At 47.2% G+C, this 17998-nt stretch overlaps 1 protein-coding gene across 4 annotated transcripts in view; it reads left to right on the top strand.

The window, feature by feature from the left end:
• The window catches only part of wu:fj29h11 (protein NO VEIN), a 47192-nt gene that overhangs the window by 18790 nt on the left and 10404 nt on the right, over nucleotides 1-17998 (top strand). For 3 of the 4 annotated variants that reach the window (XM_031560621.1, XM_031560619.1, XM_031560623.1), the window contains 12 exons: nucleotides 132-258; nucleotides 757-876; nucleotides 2895-3057; nucleotides 3332-3444; nucleotides 5874-6027; nucleotides 6361-6623; nucleotides 6994-7189; nucleotides 9092-9270; nucleotides 9993-10179; nucleotides 11305-11447; nucleotides 14870-15057; nucleotides 17410-17672. In XM_031560621.1, coding sequence (XP_031416481.1) covers nucleotides 132-258; nucleotides 757-876; nucleotides 2895-3057; nucleotides 3332-3444; nucleotides 5874-6027; nucleotides 6361-6623; nucleotides 6994-7189; nucleotides 9092-9270; nucleotides 9993-10179; nucleotides 11305-11447; nucleotides 14870-15057; nucleotides 17410-17672 — 2096 coding nt within the window. The remainder of the gene's footprint in view (nucleotides 1-131; nucleotides 259-756; nucleotides 877-2894; nucleotides 3058-3331; nucleotides 3445-5873; nucleotides 6028-6360; nucleotides 6624-6993; nucleotides 7190-9091; nucleotides 9271-9992; nucleotides 10180-11304; nucleotides 11448-14869; nucleotides 15058-17409; nucleotides 17673-17998) is intronic. The other variant, XM_031560622.1, reaches the window with a different exon arrangement.

Genomic DNA, 17998 nt, shown 5'->3' with positions numbered 1-17998 from the left:
GTCACAATAGTGTTCTATGTTCAGCTAAGGAGTGGTTCCATGTGAACCTCAAGGCTGTATCTACATTTATGTTTACGTTTACATTTATTCGTTTGGTAAACAAATACCTCACCCTGTTTAACGCGCTACAGCTGGACCACAAAGATCCTGCTCCCTCTGCGCTCCGAGAGCCTCCAGACCAAGAACCTGTTCCGCGACGTCCACCCCTCTCTCCTGCTCTTCCTCCATCGCCTGCGCTCCATCACCATCTTCAACCAGGTGACCGACACCGCTCACAGCTTCACAGATGCCACCACACCCAGTAGTTTTCCCCATGTTCAGGGTCTTTAAAGGTGCAGTCCTTGATTATGATCCAATACACTTTGCATCAGATTCAGTGAAATCTTCCTCACATTCCTCAACCAGTTCATGAGCTCAAAAATACTCTGGTGTTCGTGCGCGGTCCTGGTTCTGTTAATGGGACACAAACAAAGTGGCTTGGACCGAGCCATAACACTGTTACAACCAATCAACAGTGTCGCTTCAGAAACACGGAAAGGAGGGGGCATTTGATTGGCTGTTGAGCCCAAATATCAACAACCTTTCAGCTGGACTGAGAACTCTACCTTAGAGACTAAACAATAGACTTAATCTGTCGGCAAACTCTCTTAACTGCTACTAACTCCTAACACTGTTCACTCTTTGTTGTTAGTTGCTAGTGTTGCTATTTTCTGTGCTGACGCATGCCTGACCTCTGACCTTTGTGCTGACCCCCAGACCGAGGGGCGCTTGGTGACAATGAGTCGGCAGGACCTGAGCCACAACATCCTGGAGGTGCGGCACACCGGTGGCCTGGAGCGCTGGCTCGTCGTCAAGAACATGCTCCACCCCAAGAAGGCAAGACACACACACACACACACACACACACACACACACACACACACAGACACACACAGACACACACAGACACACACAGACACACACAGACACACACAGACACACACAGACACACACAGACAGACACACAGACACACACAGACAGACACACACACACAGACAGACACACACAGACAGACAGACACACACAGACAGACACACACAGACACACAGACACACAGACACACAGACACACAGACACACAGACACACAGACACACAGACACACAGACACACAGACACAGACACACAGACACACAGACACACACAGACACACAGACACACAGACACACAGACACACAGACACACAGACACACAGACAGACACAGAGAGACACAGACACACGCCCGCAAGGGGTGTTGTTTACAGCTGGTCCACAGAGAGCCTACTAACAATAGGACTGTGTCGGAGCACTTCACCTGAAATACATGAAATATGGTCTCATGGTAGAGTCGCTTGCACTCTGACTGTGGTGGAGAAACATGTGGAATGAAAAGGCTTTGGGGAATCCACCCAGGACTATTTTGATATGTTGTGTGGTATCTGTGTGAGTGCGTTGCCGTTTGTATACACCAATATTGAAACAGATCAAGAATCAGAATAGGGACTCAACAGTGAACTAATTAAAGAAGTAAAATAAAAATCCACAAGACGACCCTTCCCCTGTCCCCCACACGCACCCCACTATAAGCCCCACTTATCCTCTTTCTAATAACTAACTGGTGAAAGAAAACCAGTCTTTAGAATCTGCTGCTCCGCTTTCAACCTGTTCAGTGCGGCCCCGTTTTTCTTTCCTTTATCCATTTTCTTTCTTCCTTCTCTCTCCATCTCGCCTCTTCACATCAGGACCGTTCTCGCCTTTTCATGTCCGTGTCTTCTGAGGCCCTACCGTCATTATGTAAGCCCTCCGCAGTCTACGGCACAGGCGGCTCTGTGCGCTCCCCCTCCCTCTCCCTCTCTCTCTCTCTCTCTCTCTCTCTCTCTCTCACTCTCTCCCCCTCTCTCTCTCGTTCTCTGATCTTCTCCAGACAGCCATGCGCCGTGGCTTATTAGCAAGTTGTAGCGTGCTAATTCCTAGCGCCTGGAGGGGTTGGGGACCGTCTCCACCCCCGCCCAACACCAAAGCATCCGATTCAGGTCACAGGGTTTGCAGAGAGAGGGGAAGAGAAAAGAAGGAGGAAAAACAACTGTGCTGTGGCAGCCGCTGCCATTTTCCCCTCACACTTTTCTCGCTCATCTTTCTCCTTTTCACCATGAGTATGATATTCTATATCTCTCTCTCTCTCTTTTTATCTGCCTCCATTTTTAGTTCCCCCACCTCAGGTGTTCAGGGATGCTATCAAATTAGCACTGGTTAATTAAGTCCCATCTTAAAAGGGAGCCTTTCAGGAGAGAGAGGATTTCCCCGTGCAGTCACCCAGCTTCCGATTGACAACTTCACTCACGCTATGTCAAGATAGTCCTGGATAGATTTCCCAAGTGTTTTTCTTTTGTTGTACGAGTTCCATATACATCTCCAACTCCAGTCTAACCCTAGGAGCTATACCATCATCAGACCATATGTGAAGTGTTTCAGGTATATATATATATCTGTTAGGCCCCATTGTTACACAGCAGTATTCTCTTGGGGTTAAATAGAGTGCTTATTTTTTTTCTCAGCTCTTCAAACAAGAAAACAGCACACAGACTGTTATTGTTTTTTTGTATTAAATTATTATTCCTAAATTCATTTGGTTATGACAGATGCTTCATGTCTCTCTTGGCGATGTGAGCCAAAATGCATGAGTACAAAATAAAGAGGAGGGTGGCATGTTATACTTCTGAGTGCTCTTCTTTTATGAATATCATCACCATCTGGTTGGGGATGCAGTTCCCCTCAGTGGGGAACTAAATGTCTGTTTTGTTTGTTTGTTCTGTTGTATTTCGTTGAGGGAATCATTTGTTTATGTATTAACCTCTCTCTCTGTTCCTGGCCCTCAGATTAAAGAGGAAGTAGAGTCCACGGAGTTGGCCATGGCATTCTGCCTGAGCGACGCTGCGTCCTCATCCTCATCTTCGTCCGACATCCCTCTCCAGCCGCGGCAGCAGAGCGTCTTCGCCTTCCTGCCACTGCGCAGCTTTGGCTTCCGCTTCATCATCCAAGGTCAGAGGTCACAATGGAGAGCCGAGGTCACACATATTGGTCAGGCATCGGCATAGGCATGCACATCTGTGCAGCTGTTTGTACAGTTTGACAGTTAGTGTTGGCATTTGAATAAGGTCACTTTTCTTAAAATCCAAGACGTGTCTGGTTGTGGCCACAGATAGAAGCTCTCTTAATTAGAGGATTAGAATAACCATTTCCACAGTTGCAGTTGGGTTTGAATAGTGTTGTTTTTTTATTTCATTAAAGTATTTCTTTCGAATGTCTTCTGCAGGGGACTTTGACATCCCGTCCTCTCGCGAGGACGTGGACAGGGACAGCTCCTGGAATCAGTGGCTGCGCTCCAACCTGCCTCAGCTCTTCATGGAGGCCATGGACGTCTTCAGCGTAAGAAACCTGCGTGTCTTCTCCGTGCCGCTGTGGTTGCCGAACCTCATCTGCCCTTGTCACCTAAGGCTTAATGATCACAAGGAACTAAATTAACTCGAACATCCTTCATATACCCTTGGTGGTTGAATCTGAGTTAATTTTAAGCCGGAGTCAGATACATCAATAATGAATGACATTACGTCACCTGTAATTACTGTTGAGTCGGTAGGGTTCGAAAGGAACAAAAAAGATACCGCCTGTAAGCTGCGTTGAGAGCACGCCATTGTTCAAGCGTTGCCTTTGTGTAGCACACGTGTATACAGTGGAAGTAAAGGGAAAGGTCAGGTATTTAGCAGATGCTTTTATCCAAAGCGACTGACAAAGGGAGCCAGCAGTTGCTGGGGATCAAACTCAAGTCAACCGCGAAGCTAAGCACAATACCACACCCTAAAAAAGTATATATACTGTATATAGTTATAATAAGTATTCAAAGTAAAAATATTCAAAGTATTCAACCCCCCGAAAGCCATCACCATTTTCACAATTACAAAAGATGCTTACACATATTTTCCCAATCAGCCGTTTCATTGCTAACACTGTATTACCCTATTTCCAAAGGCAGTATTCGGCCATCTGCTAACATTACAAATAAAGATATTAAAAACTAAAATATTACTACTTGCTTAAGTATTCAACCCCCTGTGCTTTTGAGTTCCAGATTAGGGCAGATGACAACATCTTTGCAAATGATACAGAGGTGTCACTTTTTTGACCCTAACTGAGCATAATTAGGCACTACCTATGGGTGGTTAAAGTGGGGACACTTTTTAGAAATGAAGGGGAGAATAAATGGAAATAAATTCTACACAATATCGCAAGAAGGCCTTTTGTAGTCTGATGTAAAACTACGGATTGGGAGAGGGATTATCTACCAGTAGAACAGTAAAGTGAACATTCTAGAATGGCACAGTCAAAGCCCAGATCAAAATCCTATTGAGAATATGTGGCCCTACAGTCCAGGACGGCCATCCCATCAACTTAGATGTTCTATATACATTCTACCAAGAAGAATGGGGGGCAAGCCTGCAGAAAAATGTGCAAAGCTGGTACCTACTCACTTCAAAAGACTTCAGGTTGTTATCGCATCAAAGGGGTTCTCTACCAAGTCGTATGGAAGCAGAATATTTTAGTTTTTAATTGATTTAATTTGAGTAGACAAATAACGTATTTAGCCTTTAGAAATATACCACAGCTTGTATATAACGCACCAGTGATCCCAATGGAAATGCTGATTGAGAAAATCTATGTAATCTGTGTTTTTTGTAAACCATACAATTATGATGACTTTTAGGGGTGGTTGAATGCTTTTGCAAGCCACTGTACTTGAACGTTAATCATTTCTTGCAATGTTATCACAAATAGCCAACCACAAGCCTTAAGAATATTGCAGTTGTTTAAGACACTAGTGATGCAGTTACATTTTTCTTTTTGGAGTCATATTATGTGATTTATGTGTGTTATGCAGCAGCAATCATCAAGTTGCATTTATTTAAAAAGCAGCTGTGTGTAACTGTGAGGTATTTTCAAAACCACTGTAAGCCAGACTCCTTGTAGAATACTTAATCTAGCTGGCTTTGCATTCTAATAGCCCTCACAAATTACATGCTCTGGTCAAATATATATATATATATATATACTGTCTCTGGCTCTGTGCTGGAGTTTGTAATCAGTAATGACAATTGCAGCACAAAGTGTTCAGTTGTGTTGAAGAGTCAGGAACCTTACATCTCCGCCTACCAATTCTTTCATGTTTTGCACCCCATGTTGAAGCAAAGCACAGGAATATAATGGTGGTTAACTATGGAGAAATTTAGCGAGAAATGCTAACGCCACTTCCAGTAGTTTTAATAGTTACCTCTTCGCATCTCATTATATCCCATCCCACTGTCCATCTTTTTACTGGCTATACTAGCCCCTTGCACAGACATTACTATTTATATCACTTTGCACTATCCTCACACACACAAGCACAAGTACTCTATCTTTGCACTATCCACACAAGCACATGAACACTACCTCTCTGCACTCTTTGCACTACTTTCCTCGTGGACATCAGCACTGTCACAATCAATGCACACTGTAATAAAGGGCCAGATCTATCCTGTATCTGTATACACCTCACTCCCTGTGAACATGTTCTCCCTATGTGTATTGTTTTTTACTGTGATTTATGTATGTGTGTTTGTGAGTTAAGTGTATAAGCTACTGGATGACCTAAATTTCCCTCGGGATTAATAAAGTATCCATCTATCTATCTATCTTTGGTGAGGTTGCAATGTAGAGTTCAAGACCACATGCTACTGTGATCAGGAAGAATCAAACTGAGTGCTACCTACTAAAATCAATAACAATCAAACCTTGTGTCTTCTCTGTTTTGTTTTTCACAGAAACACCCAGAATTCAGCGGTCTGGAAGGACTGTGCTACTTCCTGCAGTTCGTTCCGCTTCCCGACGAGATCCAAGACTTCTTTAGACCGGTGGCCAATCAGATCCTCCAGCTCCTCAAAGGCAGAGCTTGCCTACCGGCCAAAATAGGCACAGGTACAGCTGCTCTCTCTGCCACCCCTGTGTGGGGATGGGTGGAGCTATTTTTGACTTGAGTTAGACAGCTAGTCAGGATGTGGCATTTGTTGTTAATTATACATAGTCAGAATGGACGATTTATCATACAGCACATTTCATACACAGAGGCAATTTAATGTGTTTTACATACATAACAGCAAAAGGAAAAGTACATAAAATAGAATAAAAACAATGAGTAGCCCCGACTGTGTTTACCTCCTACTTTGATCATTTTCTAGGTCATTCCTTAGAAAAAACGTGATTTAATTGACTCTCCTAGTCCTAATCCATCCTGTTGTTTTTCACGCTCAGACGGTAAAGTGGAGTACAAGCAGCCCTCCGAGCTGGCCGTGTGCCAGGACCCCGTCATCCAGGAGGTGATCGGGGCGGAGGACCTGGAGACGCACCTGCGGCTCTCCTACCTGCACCCCCACCTGCAGGCGCAGCTGCCCCCCTCCCTGCTGGCCACGCTGGGGGTGCGGCGTCTCCGCGGTGCCGACGTGGCGGCCGTCACCTGCGCCATGGCCCGCGAGCTGGTGCAGAACGCCGCGCCCTTGTCAGGTACAGACAGACGGATCGGTGGGCTTCTGGTGTTTTTTCCGATCAGGTTTTAGGGATGTTAAACTTCTATCACTTCTAGAAGAAGCTCAGATGATAAGTTCAGTCTAATAACAAAAATGATTATGGTCAGTGACAATAAATACAATATAATCATATCTTTAGATGTATCCATTTAGAAGTGTATCACTTCATGGGAAGTATGTAACTGTTTATACCAATTATCACAGTATGTTTAGCTATTATATGCATTTCCCTTTTTGGCCCTTGGCTTAGAAGCCTTAGAGATTTTGTGTCCACCATGTTGGTGGTGCTAATGCTTGATGATAATTGATAACGATTAGGTGCTTGGACCCTTTAATGATGACCTCCATGTTTGTTCTCCTAGACTCCCACATGAGACAGCTGGCCAGGCTGCTGCAGTGTAACTACCGTGCCCAGGAGCAGGAGTACGGGGAGGCCCACGCCTCACTCCAGGGGCTCAAGGACCTTCCCGTGATCCCTCTGGCCGACGGGCGCCTGGTGACCCTGAGCAGCGGAGGCGTCTTCTTCCCCCTCAGTGAGGAAGGGGAGGTCCAGAAAGGTACGGTGCTCAGCCATCTTGGAGACACACACACGCACACGCTTACATATACCCATAAATACAAAAAACAGAAATACAAACACCTACACATGTCCTCAAATACACTCACATAATGACAAACACATACGTACACAGTCACATGGACAAATGCATCAATCTACAAGCTTGCTCACACACACACACACACACACACACACACACACACCCAAACTTAAAACCACCCACAGTGTCAGATAGTCCAAATTTAACCTAATGGAGTTTGAGACTGAGAACATCGCAGAGGGAGGCTTTTGTGCGTGCGTGTGGGTGTGTGTGCATGTGTGTGTGTGCGCGTGTGTGTGTGTGTGTGTGTGTGTGTGTGTGTGTGTGTGTTCCCCTCCCTTTTCACTGCCCTTGTACTCAGACGGGGGAAACATCCGTCTCTCGGGCCTCGCTTCAACACACTCTCCTCTAGAATAAACCCCACTGAGTCACGCACTCTTTCTCTCTATCTCCTCGCTCTCGCATACACACCTGCGTCATCACCCTAACAAAGAGAGAGGGAGACAGAAAAGAAAAGAGGGGGGAAAAAACTCAATAGAAAACAGGAGTGAGAGAGAGAGGGGGAGAGAGAAAGAGAGAGAGAGAGTTCATGAATGGAAGGCGAGTTATGAATAAGTAACGGCTCAGTAGCAGCGCAATGCAACTTTCATGCAGCCGGAGTGTTTCCTGTCGCCGGCACCGTAGCGTGAAGCGCGCCGCGCTCGTGAATCTGTGTTTGCAGTTTTAGAACCAAATGATAGTGTGTGTGTGTGAACGAGGCCTGGTACATCAGGTTCGTGTGTGTCTCTCTGTTTGTGTGTATATGTATGTGTGTGTGTGTGCGTGTGTGACTGAGCGAAGCCTGGTACATCAGGCGTTATCATGCTCAGGAGGAGGTGGTAGGGCAGAGATGGGCTGGCTCACTGTCAGGTGAACGCAGAGACTGCCAGCGGGAGGAAGTAGGTCAGAACCCATCATCTGCACACAACACACACACACACGCACACACGCACACAGGCAGGCATAAAGCTTTTGTTTAGTCTTGGTGTCAGTGCTCGGCTCCTCTCTGCCTGTGCCGCCCTCCGTGCCGTGGCTGGTTCATCTCTCTGACTTCTCCCTTTGCCTTTCTCTCCTGATTCTTCACTTTCTTCCGTGTCTTCTGCTGTGTCCTATTGATCGTCTCTGTCTGTCTCTCCCTGTCTTCTGTCTTTTCTGTCCTCGCACACACTCCTCATCACTCACTCTCTCTGTCTTTCACCTCCGTTATCTTCTCCTCTCTTCTTGCCTCTCTACATCCCTTCTTCATCTGTCTGTCTCCCATTATCTTTCCCTCTCCCCCACTCTTCTCCACCCTCTCCTACTTCCTGCTCTCTCTCTCTCTCCTTCCTGCTCTCTCTCCCTCCTTCCTGCTCTCTCTCCCTCCTTCAACCTTCCCCCTTTCTCTCTGTCACTCCTTTTCTTTATCTGTTCCTGCTTCACCCACACTCCTCTTTCCCTGGTACCCCTTTCCCTCTCTCGACCTCTCGTTCCCTCTCTCTTTCTCCTTCACTCTCCTCCTCTCACTTCTCCCACCCCTGCTCTCTCTCTCTCTCTCTCATATAACCTTCCCCCTATTCTCTCTTCTCTACACTTCTGTCTCTCTGTCTCTCTCTCTTCCTCTCTCTCCCCCTCTCTCTATCTCTCTTCCTCTCTCTTCCCCGCTCTCATCCACACTCTCTCTCTCTCCCTCTTCCTCTCTCCCCCCCGCTCTCATCCACTCTCTCTCTCTTTTCCTCTCTCTCCCCCTCTCTCATCCACTCTCTCTCTATCTCTCTTCCTCTCTCCCCCTCTCTCTCTCTCTCCCCCTCTCTCATCCCCCCCCTCTCTCTCTCCCTGTGTCAGGTCTGGAGGCTCTGTACCGTGACCTGTGTACGGTGGCTCCTGCTCTGCTGTCCAGTCTGGACGGTCTGGGGAACTCTCAGGTGCGGGAGCTGCTGCGCCGCCTCGGCGTCCACGAGCTGGAGCCCCAGCAGGTGCTCCGCCAGCACATCTACCCCGCGCTCAGCGCCGACGCCTGGAAGGTACACAGACACAGACACAGACACAGACACAGACACAGACACAGACACAGACACAGACACAGACACAGACACAGACACAGACACAGACACAGACACAGACACAGACACAGACACAGACACAGACACAGACACAGACACAGACACAGACACAGACACAGACACAGACACAGACACCACTCTCACACAGTATCTTTCTCTCTTTTACACACACAGTATCTCTCTCACTCACACTCACACACACACACGTATGCTAAGCCATATATACTGCCCATTCACTTGCAGTGCACAGCATTCCCAAAATGTTTACACACAACTGCACACTTACACAAACCGTTCTTTACACAAAGTTTTTATGCACACTCTGATTTAAAGATTTCACTCCACACATTGAAAACTAATTCACGAAGGAGTTGGACTTTGAGATGGGTGCAGTCTCACTTTGATGCACACGATAGAGTCTATCTCCCAAAGACAGCCAGTCCCTCCCTCCCTCTCTCCCTCCCTCCCTCCCTCTCTCTCTCTCCCTCCCATCCTCTCTCCCTCTGTCCTAGAGTCTCACCTCCATGAATACATTTATGAGACAGGACTGTCACAATCACAAGCTGAATCTTTAGCAGGGGAGGGGGTGGGATTTGCACACATCGCTGATGCGTCATGGGAAATACTCACACTCTGCCCCTATGTCTGTGTCTACACCCCCCCCCCATCCCACCCCTCCCCAGTCAAAGCCGCAGGACGTGGTTGTCAGCTACCTGCTGTTCATCAAGCAGCACGTCCGGGAGCAGGAGTACGGCAGCCTGACCACGCCCGTCCCCGTGCTCACCAACCGGGGCCTGCGGTGCCCGGCCCAGGGCAAAGTGCATTTCTCCAAAGAATACAGCAACATCGACCTGCCCACCAAACTGCCTGGTAAACTGCCCATATCCACTACTCATCTCTGCACTGCACACGTGTTTGGTGATCATTATATTAACTCCATCGTGCCCATGTGGTGTGCACTGTCATGGACATGCTTTGTTCATAAAGTACATAGAAACGCACATGGAGGCCTAGACAGTCTTACAACAATGAAGCTACAGTTTGAAATTTCTCTGCTGCTGGGCTCAAGACATTTACTATTATATATCTCTGTGTGTGTGTGTGTGTGTGTGTGTGTGTGTGTGTGTGTGTGTGTGTGTGTGTGTGTGTGTGTGTGTGTGTGTGTGTGTGTGTGTGTGTGTTTGAGTTTGAGAGAGTTTATTATGAAATTCTACTTGAACTGTCTGTTTGACAATTTTTTTTAAATCATTTGAATTGTGTTGTGTTGTGTAAGGGCTTGGTACACTTTGAAGCTCTGAAGCCTTAAATAATGTAAAATAATGTAACTGCAGCTCATAGAATACCTGCATGAGGGCAGAGAGGTGTATTCAACAGCTTTTATGGTTGGACACCACTCCTCAGATCTACTATGATGGTGAGCCCTGCTCTGCTGTCTTAGCAGTTTAGTGCAGTGGGGGGATCATGTAAGATGGCCGACTCTCATAGCCCGTTCCCTACTAACCGCATTCTTGTGGAACACAATGCCTCAGTCAAAGCCCACCCATTGTTTCAAAGCCCCTGGATCGGGCCGCAGAACCAAGTCAGCAGTTCCAAGTTCTGCTCGGCCTTTTGTAGTGGCCCAAGAAGGCATGAACAGTGAGGGGAGAATGCTGACGGTTATGTAAGCCCTGAAGGAATGGGTCACCGCTTGGAGAATAATGGGACGCCTGACCTGCTCCGGGTGGACAGTAGAGATGGGGCTTTCAAATTGGCCTTGTGTGTGTGTACGTGTGTGTGTGTGTGTGTGTGTGTGTGTGTGTGTGTGTGTGTGTGTTCAGGTGAGTGTGTGCATTTGGGTTTTTTTTATTCTCCTCCCCCGTATATCAATTTCACCCAATTATCTCCATCTTATTGTCCATTATTTTTCTGCCCCACTCACACTCTCACTCTTTCTCTCTCTCTCTCTCTCTCTCCCTCCCCCTCTCTCTCTCTCTCTCTCCTTCTTCCTGTGCTCAGGTGTGGACTGGGTGATGGTTGACCCTTGCTACCTGCGGGCGGACCGTGACGTGGCGGGCTGGAGGGAGCTGCTGATGGCCCTGGGCGTGAGAGACCTGCTCATCTTCAGGAAGGAGAGGCGCACCCTCAGTGCACAGCAGCTGGTGAGAGAGATTGATTGATTGATTGATTGATTGATTTGATTTGATTTGATTTGATTTGATTTGATTGATTGATTGATTGATTGAAACCCCCTTTATGGAACCATCACATGGATCATCATGAAGGACTCCTAAAAAGGCTACTATGGAGCCCTAACTAGGGTTGGGTACCGAGAACCGGTACCAATATGGAACCGGTTCCAATACAACCGGTACCTACCCGGACCGAAATGCAACGCAGATTTCGGTGCTTCATTTCGGTGCCTGAGCCAATTGAACACGGTCGCTAGGCAGATTCTGTGGGGCACATGTAAAACTGCCCCAGCTCCCAATGTAAACTTTGTCCTGTGTCGCTCACGCTCATTGGTGTTTTCATAGCAACAGTCTTATGACAGTGAAGAGCAGGCAAGCACAAACAAAACTAGCCATTAACCTTTTAATGTTGAGAGAAAGAGAGAAAATACCGAAAGGTAAACGGTCAAAAGTGTGGCTGTATTTCGCACAAAAAGATTCAAACAACGCAACGTGCAGCAAATGCAACAAAATAATTGCGTGAAAAGAGGGGAGAGAAGGCAAGTTTCAAAGGCAGATCAGCAACCGAAGACTGAAAAATACACGGAGATGACAGCTAAACTACCAACGGTAGTCTCTTAAAGGGGCAGTACACATTTTCTCGTACTCAGTGTGTTCAAGTAACAAGATTAACTATAAACAAGATAGAAAAGATAGGTATAAACAAATCATAAAATGGTGAAATTTCATGAAATAAATGCAAACAAAATAATACATTTTTGACTCCAAAGGCAAATATGCTCATATTTTTGCAAAAGAAGTTTAAAGCTGTTTTTTGTATTTATTTATATTTATTTAAGTATACTATAAACTGTTGTTTACAGTTAATATAATGTTCATAGTTTGAAGTTAAAAAGTTGGAAGCTGTAGTTGGAAGCCAAGTGTTTTGTATGTATTTATATTTATAATATACTTTAACAGTTAACTTATGGTTCAATTTGAAGAAAAAAAATTGCCTTGGAAATAAAAAAAGCCTTTCTTTAATGTCGTCAATCATCGCTTTGTTTTGTAATTATTATTTTTTTTTTATAAAAGTATCGGTTCCGGCACCGTTTAGGCACCGGTATCGTTTTAAAAGTATCGGTTATGTACCGGTATCGGATAAAAACCAAACGATACCCATCCCTAGCCCTAACCCAACTCCACCCACACCATAGTAGAGGAGCACCAAGCACATAAACACACATCACCAGGGAAACAACAGACACATAAACAAACATCACCAGGCAAACAACATAAACACACATCACCAGGCAAACAACATAAACACACATCACCAGGCAAACAACAGACACATAAACACACATCACCAGGGAAACAACAGACACATAAACAAACATCACCAGGCAAACAACAGACACATAAACAAACATCACCAGGCAAACAACAGACACATAAACACACAACACCAGGCAAACAACAGACACATAAACACACATCACCAGGCAAACAACAGATACATGATCTCACATCACCAGACAAACTAAAGACTACCATTATTATCAACAGACCACAGAAGAAAAAGTCCAACAGTCCGACTAAAAAGGAGTATTCAACTCTAATTATCTAATTCAGCTAACGCCTTAAACATATTGACCTGAGTCACAATGTGCCCCTCCTGCTCCAACCTACTGCTGTTCCACATGGACAGTTTAGTTTGCCCTATCAAAAAATGACAGACACACACACACACACATACATGCACTCACTATATATCACTGTCTCTCTCTCTCTCTCACACACACACACACACACACACACACACACACACACACACACACATACACACACACAGTTTAGTTTGCCCTGTCAAAATATGTAAACATATGCACAGCTCCTTCTCTTGTTGGGAGTACTTGACTCCAAAGATAAACATTGTCTACTAAATGCTACATCCAGTAGACAGAAAGAGGGGAGTCAATTTGGCTCAAAAACAGTGCAACACAGAATTTGGCCCATTACACAGCATATAGATTGGAGACATTAGACCTGAACTTTGCTACAGAGAGAGTGAGAGAGTGAGAGAGGGAGGGAGGGAGGGAGGGAGGGAGAGAAAGAAAGAGGGAGGGAGAGAGAGAGGGAGAGAGAGAGGGGGGGGGGGACAATGGAATAACCACGAGAAAACAAGATTTGTTGCTAGATTGTCGGGCTGAGTAGATGTGACAAAGGGTTTTGGAACAAGAGGGACTCTTTCTCTCTCTCTCTCACACTCACACACACCATTATGCCCAACTTGGGGCTCGTCCAGACAGCTTGTCAGGTGGCCAGCCAAGAGCCGTAGCCGCACGCTAATCACTCATACACAGTGAACGAAACGCTAATTCATCCCCTCTCTCTGTCAGAGAAGCCACGCTGCTGAAAGGGATCTCATTTATTAGCCATTGCATAATATTAAGTGCTTTGCCAGAACCCAAGCACAGGCATTGGCCAGCACATTCCCGGAAAACAAAGACGGCATTAACTGTGCCACACAATGCCCTCATCTTGTAATCCAGCCGGATGGCAAACGTGACGGCACAAGCCTATAATCTGGGACTGCGGTGTGCTTGAGGGACCCCCTGCCATGTGACATGCCAAACAGGTTACCCCCCCCCCCCCCCCCCCACCCCAGCAGTGTGTCTCACAGGAGGATGAACCCATGGACACTGTTATTCATTGATTCAGGGTTTATGGGTTTCTCAGTAATAACTGGTGGTCTGTTGACCGAATGCCTTTCAAAGCAAAGCCAGGTTCATTGGAACACCCACGGGATGATTTGGAGGATTATTCTGACTGTTCACCTGTTGATGGCGAATGTGTTGTTATTTTTGTTTTGTTTTTCCATGTCAAGTCATGTGACAGGTCATGTCATTCTGGTGTCATGTGATGTTGACAGATTGGGGGGATTGCCTGGTTTTGTTTTTGCCGGAGCCTAAATTAGTTTTGACAAACCTCCGCACCTGCTGCTCATTCACCTCACCTCACAGTGTTTGGTGTTGATGGGGAGCATGTGGCGTCCCTGGAGATCATCCCAGGCGTGATCCCCCCCCCAGTCCCTCAGCCAGTCAGTGAGCAATCGGCATCAGCACAGCTGTCATGAGACGGAGAAAAAAAAGAAAAGAAAAGAACCACATTCAAATATATTTCTTTTCTTGCCTCATGCTTGCGATGAAAAAAAAAAAGCCAAATCTCACCGGAGTCTTTCGACACAGCTATAGGCTAAAGATGACACATGTTTCCCTAGATGAGATTTAATGAGTTTCTTACCTATCTTCTCTTTCTCTCTCCATCCCTACCTCTCCATGTCTCTCTCTCTGTCTCCCTCTCTGTCTCCCTTCCACTCCTCTCCTTTCCCCTCTCTGTCTCTACCAAAGGCTTGTAGTCCATGGGCAGAGGAGGGCAGACTGTGGCCCAAGCCGGCGGGCGGCGGCGTGTACACGCTGGAGGACTACCAGTGCGAGGAGTTCCAGGGCCTGGCCACCACGGAGGAGCTGTCGGCCCAGGCCAAGCTGGAGCAGAGGCAGGCGCTGCTCAGCCTGCTGGACAAGAACTGGGACACTGGGTAACTGGGCTATTCAGCAGCATATACATTATTGATTATGTGCCACGCTGCATTTCTCCTCCGCATCTCACCGCGCGTGACGGGGCATTAGCCGCGCACTGGTGTTTGTGTGTGTGTGTGTGTGTGTGTGTGTGTGGGTGTGGGTGTGTGGGTGGGTGGGTGGGTGGGTGCGTGCGTGCGCTCTGTGTGTGTGTGTTTGCGTGTGTCTACTCTGTGTGTGTGTGTGTTCCAGGAGGAGTATGTGTGGTCCTCCTTAGATAGTCTTGAAAGTACCAAGATGTCAGCTCTACTCTTGTCTCTCTGCTGCCGAGCTACATTGTGTGTTCCGTTTGTAGTCATCAGTTCCTAGCGCTTCCAAGCTACTTGTTGTGTACTGTCAAGGAGCGAAACCCTTTCGCGTCAAAGAATCCTTCATTTGAAGAAGTTCTTTATATCCCTCAAGGAGTCCTTCAAAGCGAAATCTTTTCAGTGACCACAAGATCACAAGAAGTGGTTCTTCAAAGTACCTTTATTGAGACTAGCTTAAAAAACGTAGCTTAAAAGATTGTAACTGGCACCATTCTGTGCTGGAGTGTAGGATGCCGTCTTCTAGCGGCTATCTGGAGCACCATCATGAGGGGGTGGATTAGCAGATCAGCTCTGTAACTCCTGCCACCAACCAAACCCTTCATGGCTGCTATTGTCCAGCGTTTGCTAACTGCTAACACTCCTCCCTTCCAGGCCCCAGCCCTGAACTACACACACACTCACTCTCACACACACTCACACACACACACACACACACACACACACATCCCACACCATCCTACTCATCGGCTGGAGGCTTTTATGCTACCGGCAGAAACAAACAAACAAACAGATAAATAAATAAAAAAAACTATAAATGCACTCGGGTCCTGTTATCCTCAGACAAAATACCCCTGCAGTCTGCCGGCTAGCTGCCTTAATCCGCCCTTATCCTACCCCCTTACCCCCCACCCCTCTACACACACACACACACACACACACAAACACACATATTCCATTAGCCCCCCTACCCAGAATCCACAGAGGGTGTGTATCTGGAAATCCAGTGGTCTTGCACCCGGCCTCAGGGATTACTCTTGCGCCTGTCCACCATGTGCCCCAGTGCTCTTCGCCCTAAAGTCCACCCAGTCCACTTGGGATTTGGCATCATTTTGTCCTTTGGCTCTCTTTCATTTGTCCTCTTTCCCTGTGTCTGTCCTTTTGTCTTTTTGGCCTTTTCTTAGCTTCTCTCGCTTCTATCTGTTTTACCTTTTTTTCCCTTTTTATTCTCTGTTTCCTCTCTTCATTCCCTCCTCTCTGAGTCCACATCCAGTTTCCCCTGCACCTCTGTCTCGACACATTCCACCAGAAGGCTGGGCAGAGGGCCTTTTGTCCGCTAGGATCACATTAGCTTCGAAGATGCTAAATGCTGCCTTGTTTGGGTCACTGTGAGACCACAGCACTGAATGCCGCACTACCCCCCCCCCCCCCCCACCCCCCTCTGCTTTGCCTCTTTGTTTTTCTAATTGTGCGTCGGCTCGCTGAAATCTGATCGGCCACCCCTGTGTCACGTTTAAAAGGGTCGTTGTCGTGCCGTAGCAGCAAGGGATGTCTGGATGGCTGAAAACGAGCCTCGCTGGAACGTTAGTTTTTAAGCACCTTAGTCGTTTTAAAGTGTTTCCCCCCGGGATTGGAATGAGCAGATTTTCAAGTGGCAACCCCCCCCCCATCCCACCCCCCAACTGATAACTCCCCAAAAGAGCAGCCTCAGCTCGCCTGTCATTAGACGTGTCCTCACCAGTCCGCCTCTACGTCCCCTCTGTCCTCTTGTCTCTCTCTCTATCCCACTCTATCCCCCTCTGTCCTCCTCTCTCCCTCCCCCCATCAATCCATCTATCTCTCTCTCTCTCTCTTCCTCCCCCTCCCTCTCTCTCTCTCAGCTGTCTATGACTCACACTGCTGTGCTGTGCCCTTCCGTTTCGCTCTCATCACTCTGTGATCCTGATGCAGAGCTCCCGGCTTTGGCACGCACTCTCTGCATAGCCTGGCTATAAAAACCCTGATTAGCAGTGATTGACAATGCAGTCTGTACATCAGGTATCTCCCCCTGGCAGTGATCTCCCCCCCCCCCCCCCCTTTGACAAGAGGAGCAAGACACTTGCCTTTGAATATGATCATAGTTTTTCCTTATCTTGATGTGTAATGGCAGTATTCTAATTTTGAGAGACAGTGCCACACACACACACACACACACACACACACACACACACACACACACACACACACACACACACACACACAGATCAGCACCAACATGCAGTTTTGCCCTCCTTTTCTCCCTCTCAGAGAGAAATACTCCCAGTACCTCAGTGCCCAGGTTGTTGATGCCGATGGCCGTTCCCTGCGCGACACCCGCTCCTCCTTCCTGATCTCCCTCACCTGCCTACCCTGGGTGCCCACCTTCCGCGCCCAGCAGGACGACCAGCGGTCCGCCACCGCCTACCGCTGCCCAGGCTCCGTCTACCTCCACTCGCAGGAGGTGCACAGTTTGCTGGGGGCGCACGTGGACTACGTGCAGATGGCCCCGAGCGAGTTCACCAGGGCCATCGGTACGCTACCCAGAATGCACTGGCAGTGGGCCCAAGCAGTTAGCTTTTAAGTGGGATGTTAATATTTTAGATGATGTGTGTATTGTGTAGGTGGTGTACACGAGGGCAGTGAATGTCAGAGTAAGAGGATGCCTTCATGTGCAGAGAGTCAATGCCTTCTACATTATTGATTGGATAGACCAATCAGGGGGTTGAATATATTGATGAGTATTAGCTTGGCTTTATAGGGCCATTGTAGGATATTTGCACTGATGAGTGTAAAAGACTTTGAGTTTTGTTTTCAAGTGACAGTAGATGGTTTCAACTCTGTAGACTTGCATGAATCA

The sequence above is a fragment of the Clupea harengus genome, chromosome 23 (assembly GCF_900700415.2).
Source record: "Clupea harengus chromosome 23, Ch_v2.0.2, whole genome shotgun sequence".
Classification (NCBI taxonomy): Eukaryota; Metazoa; Chordata; class Actinopteri; order Clupeiformes; family Clupeidae; genus Clupea; species Clupea harengus.
This window is presented reverse-complemented; position numbering and strand designations above follow the sequence as displayed.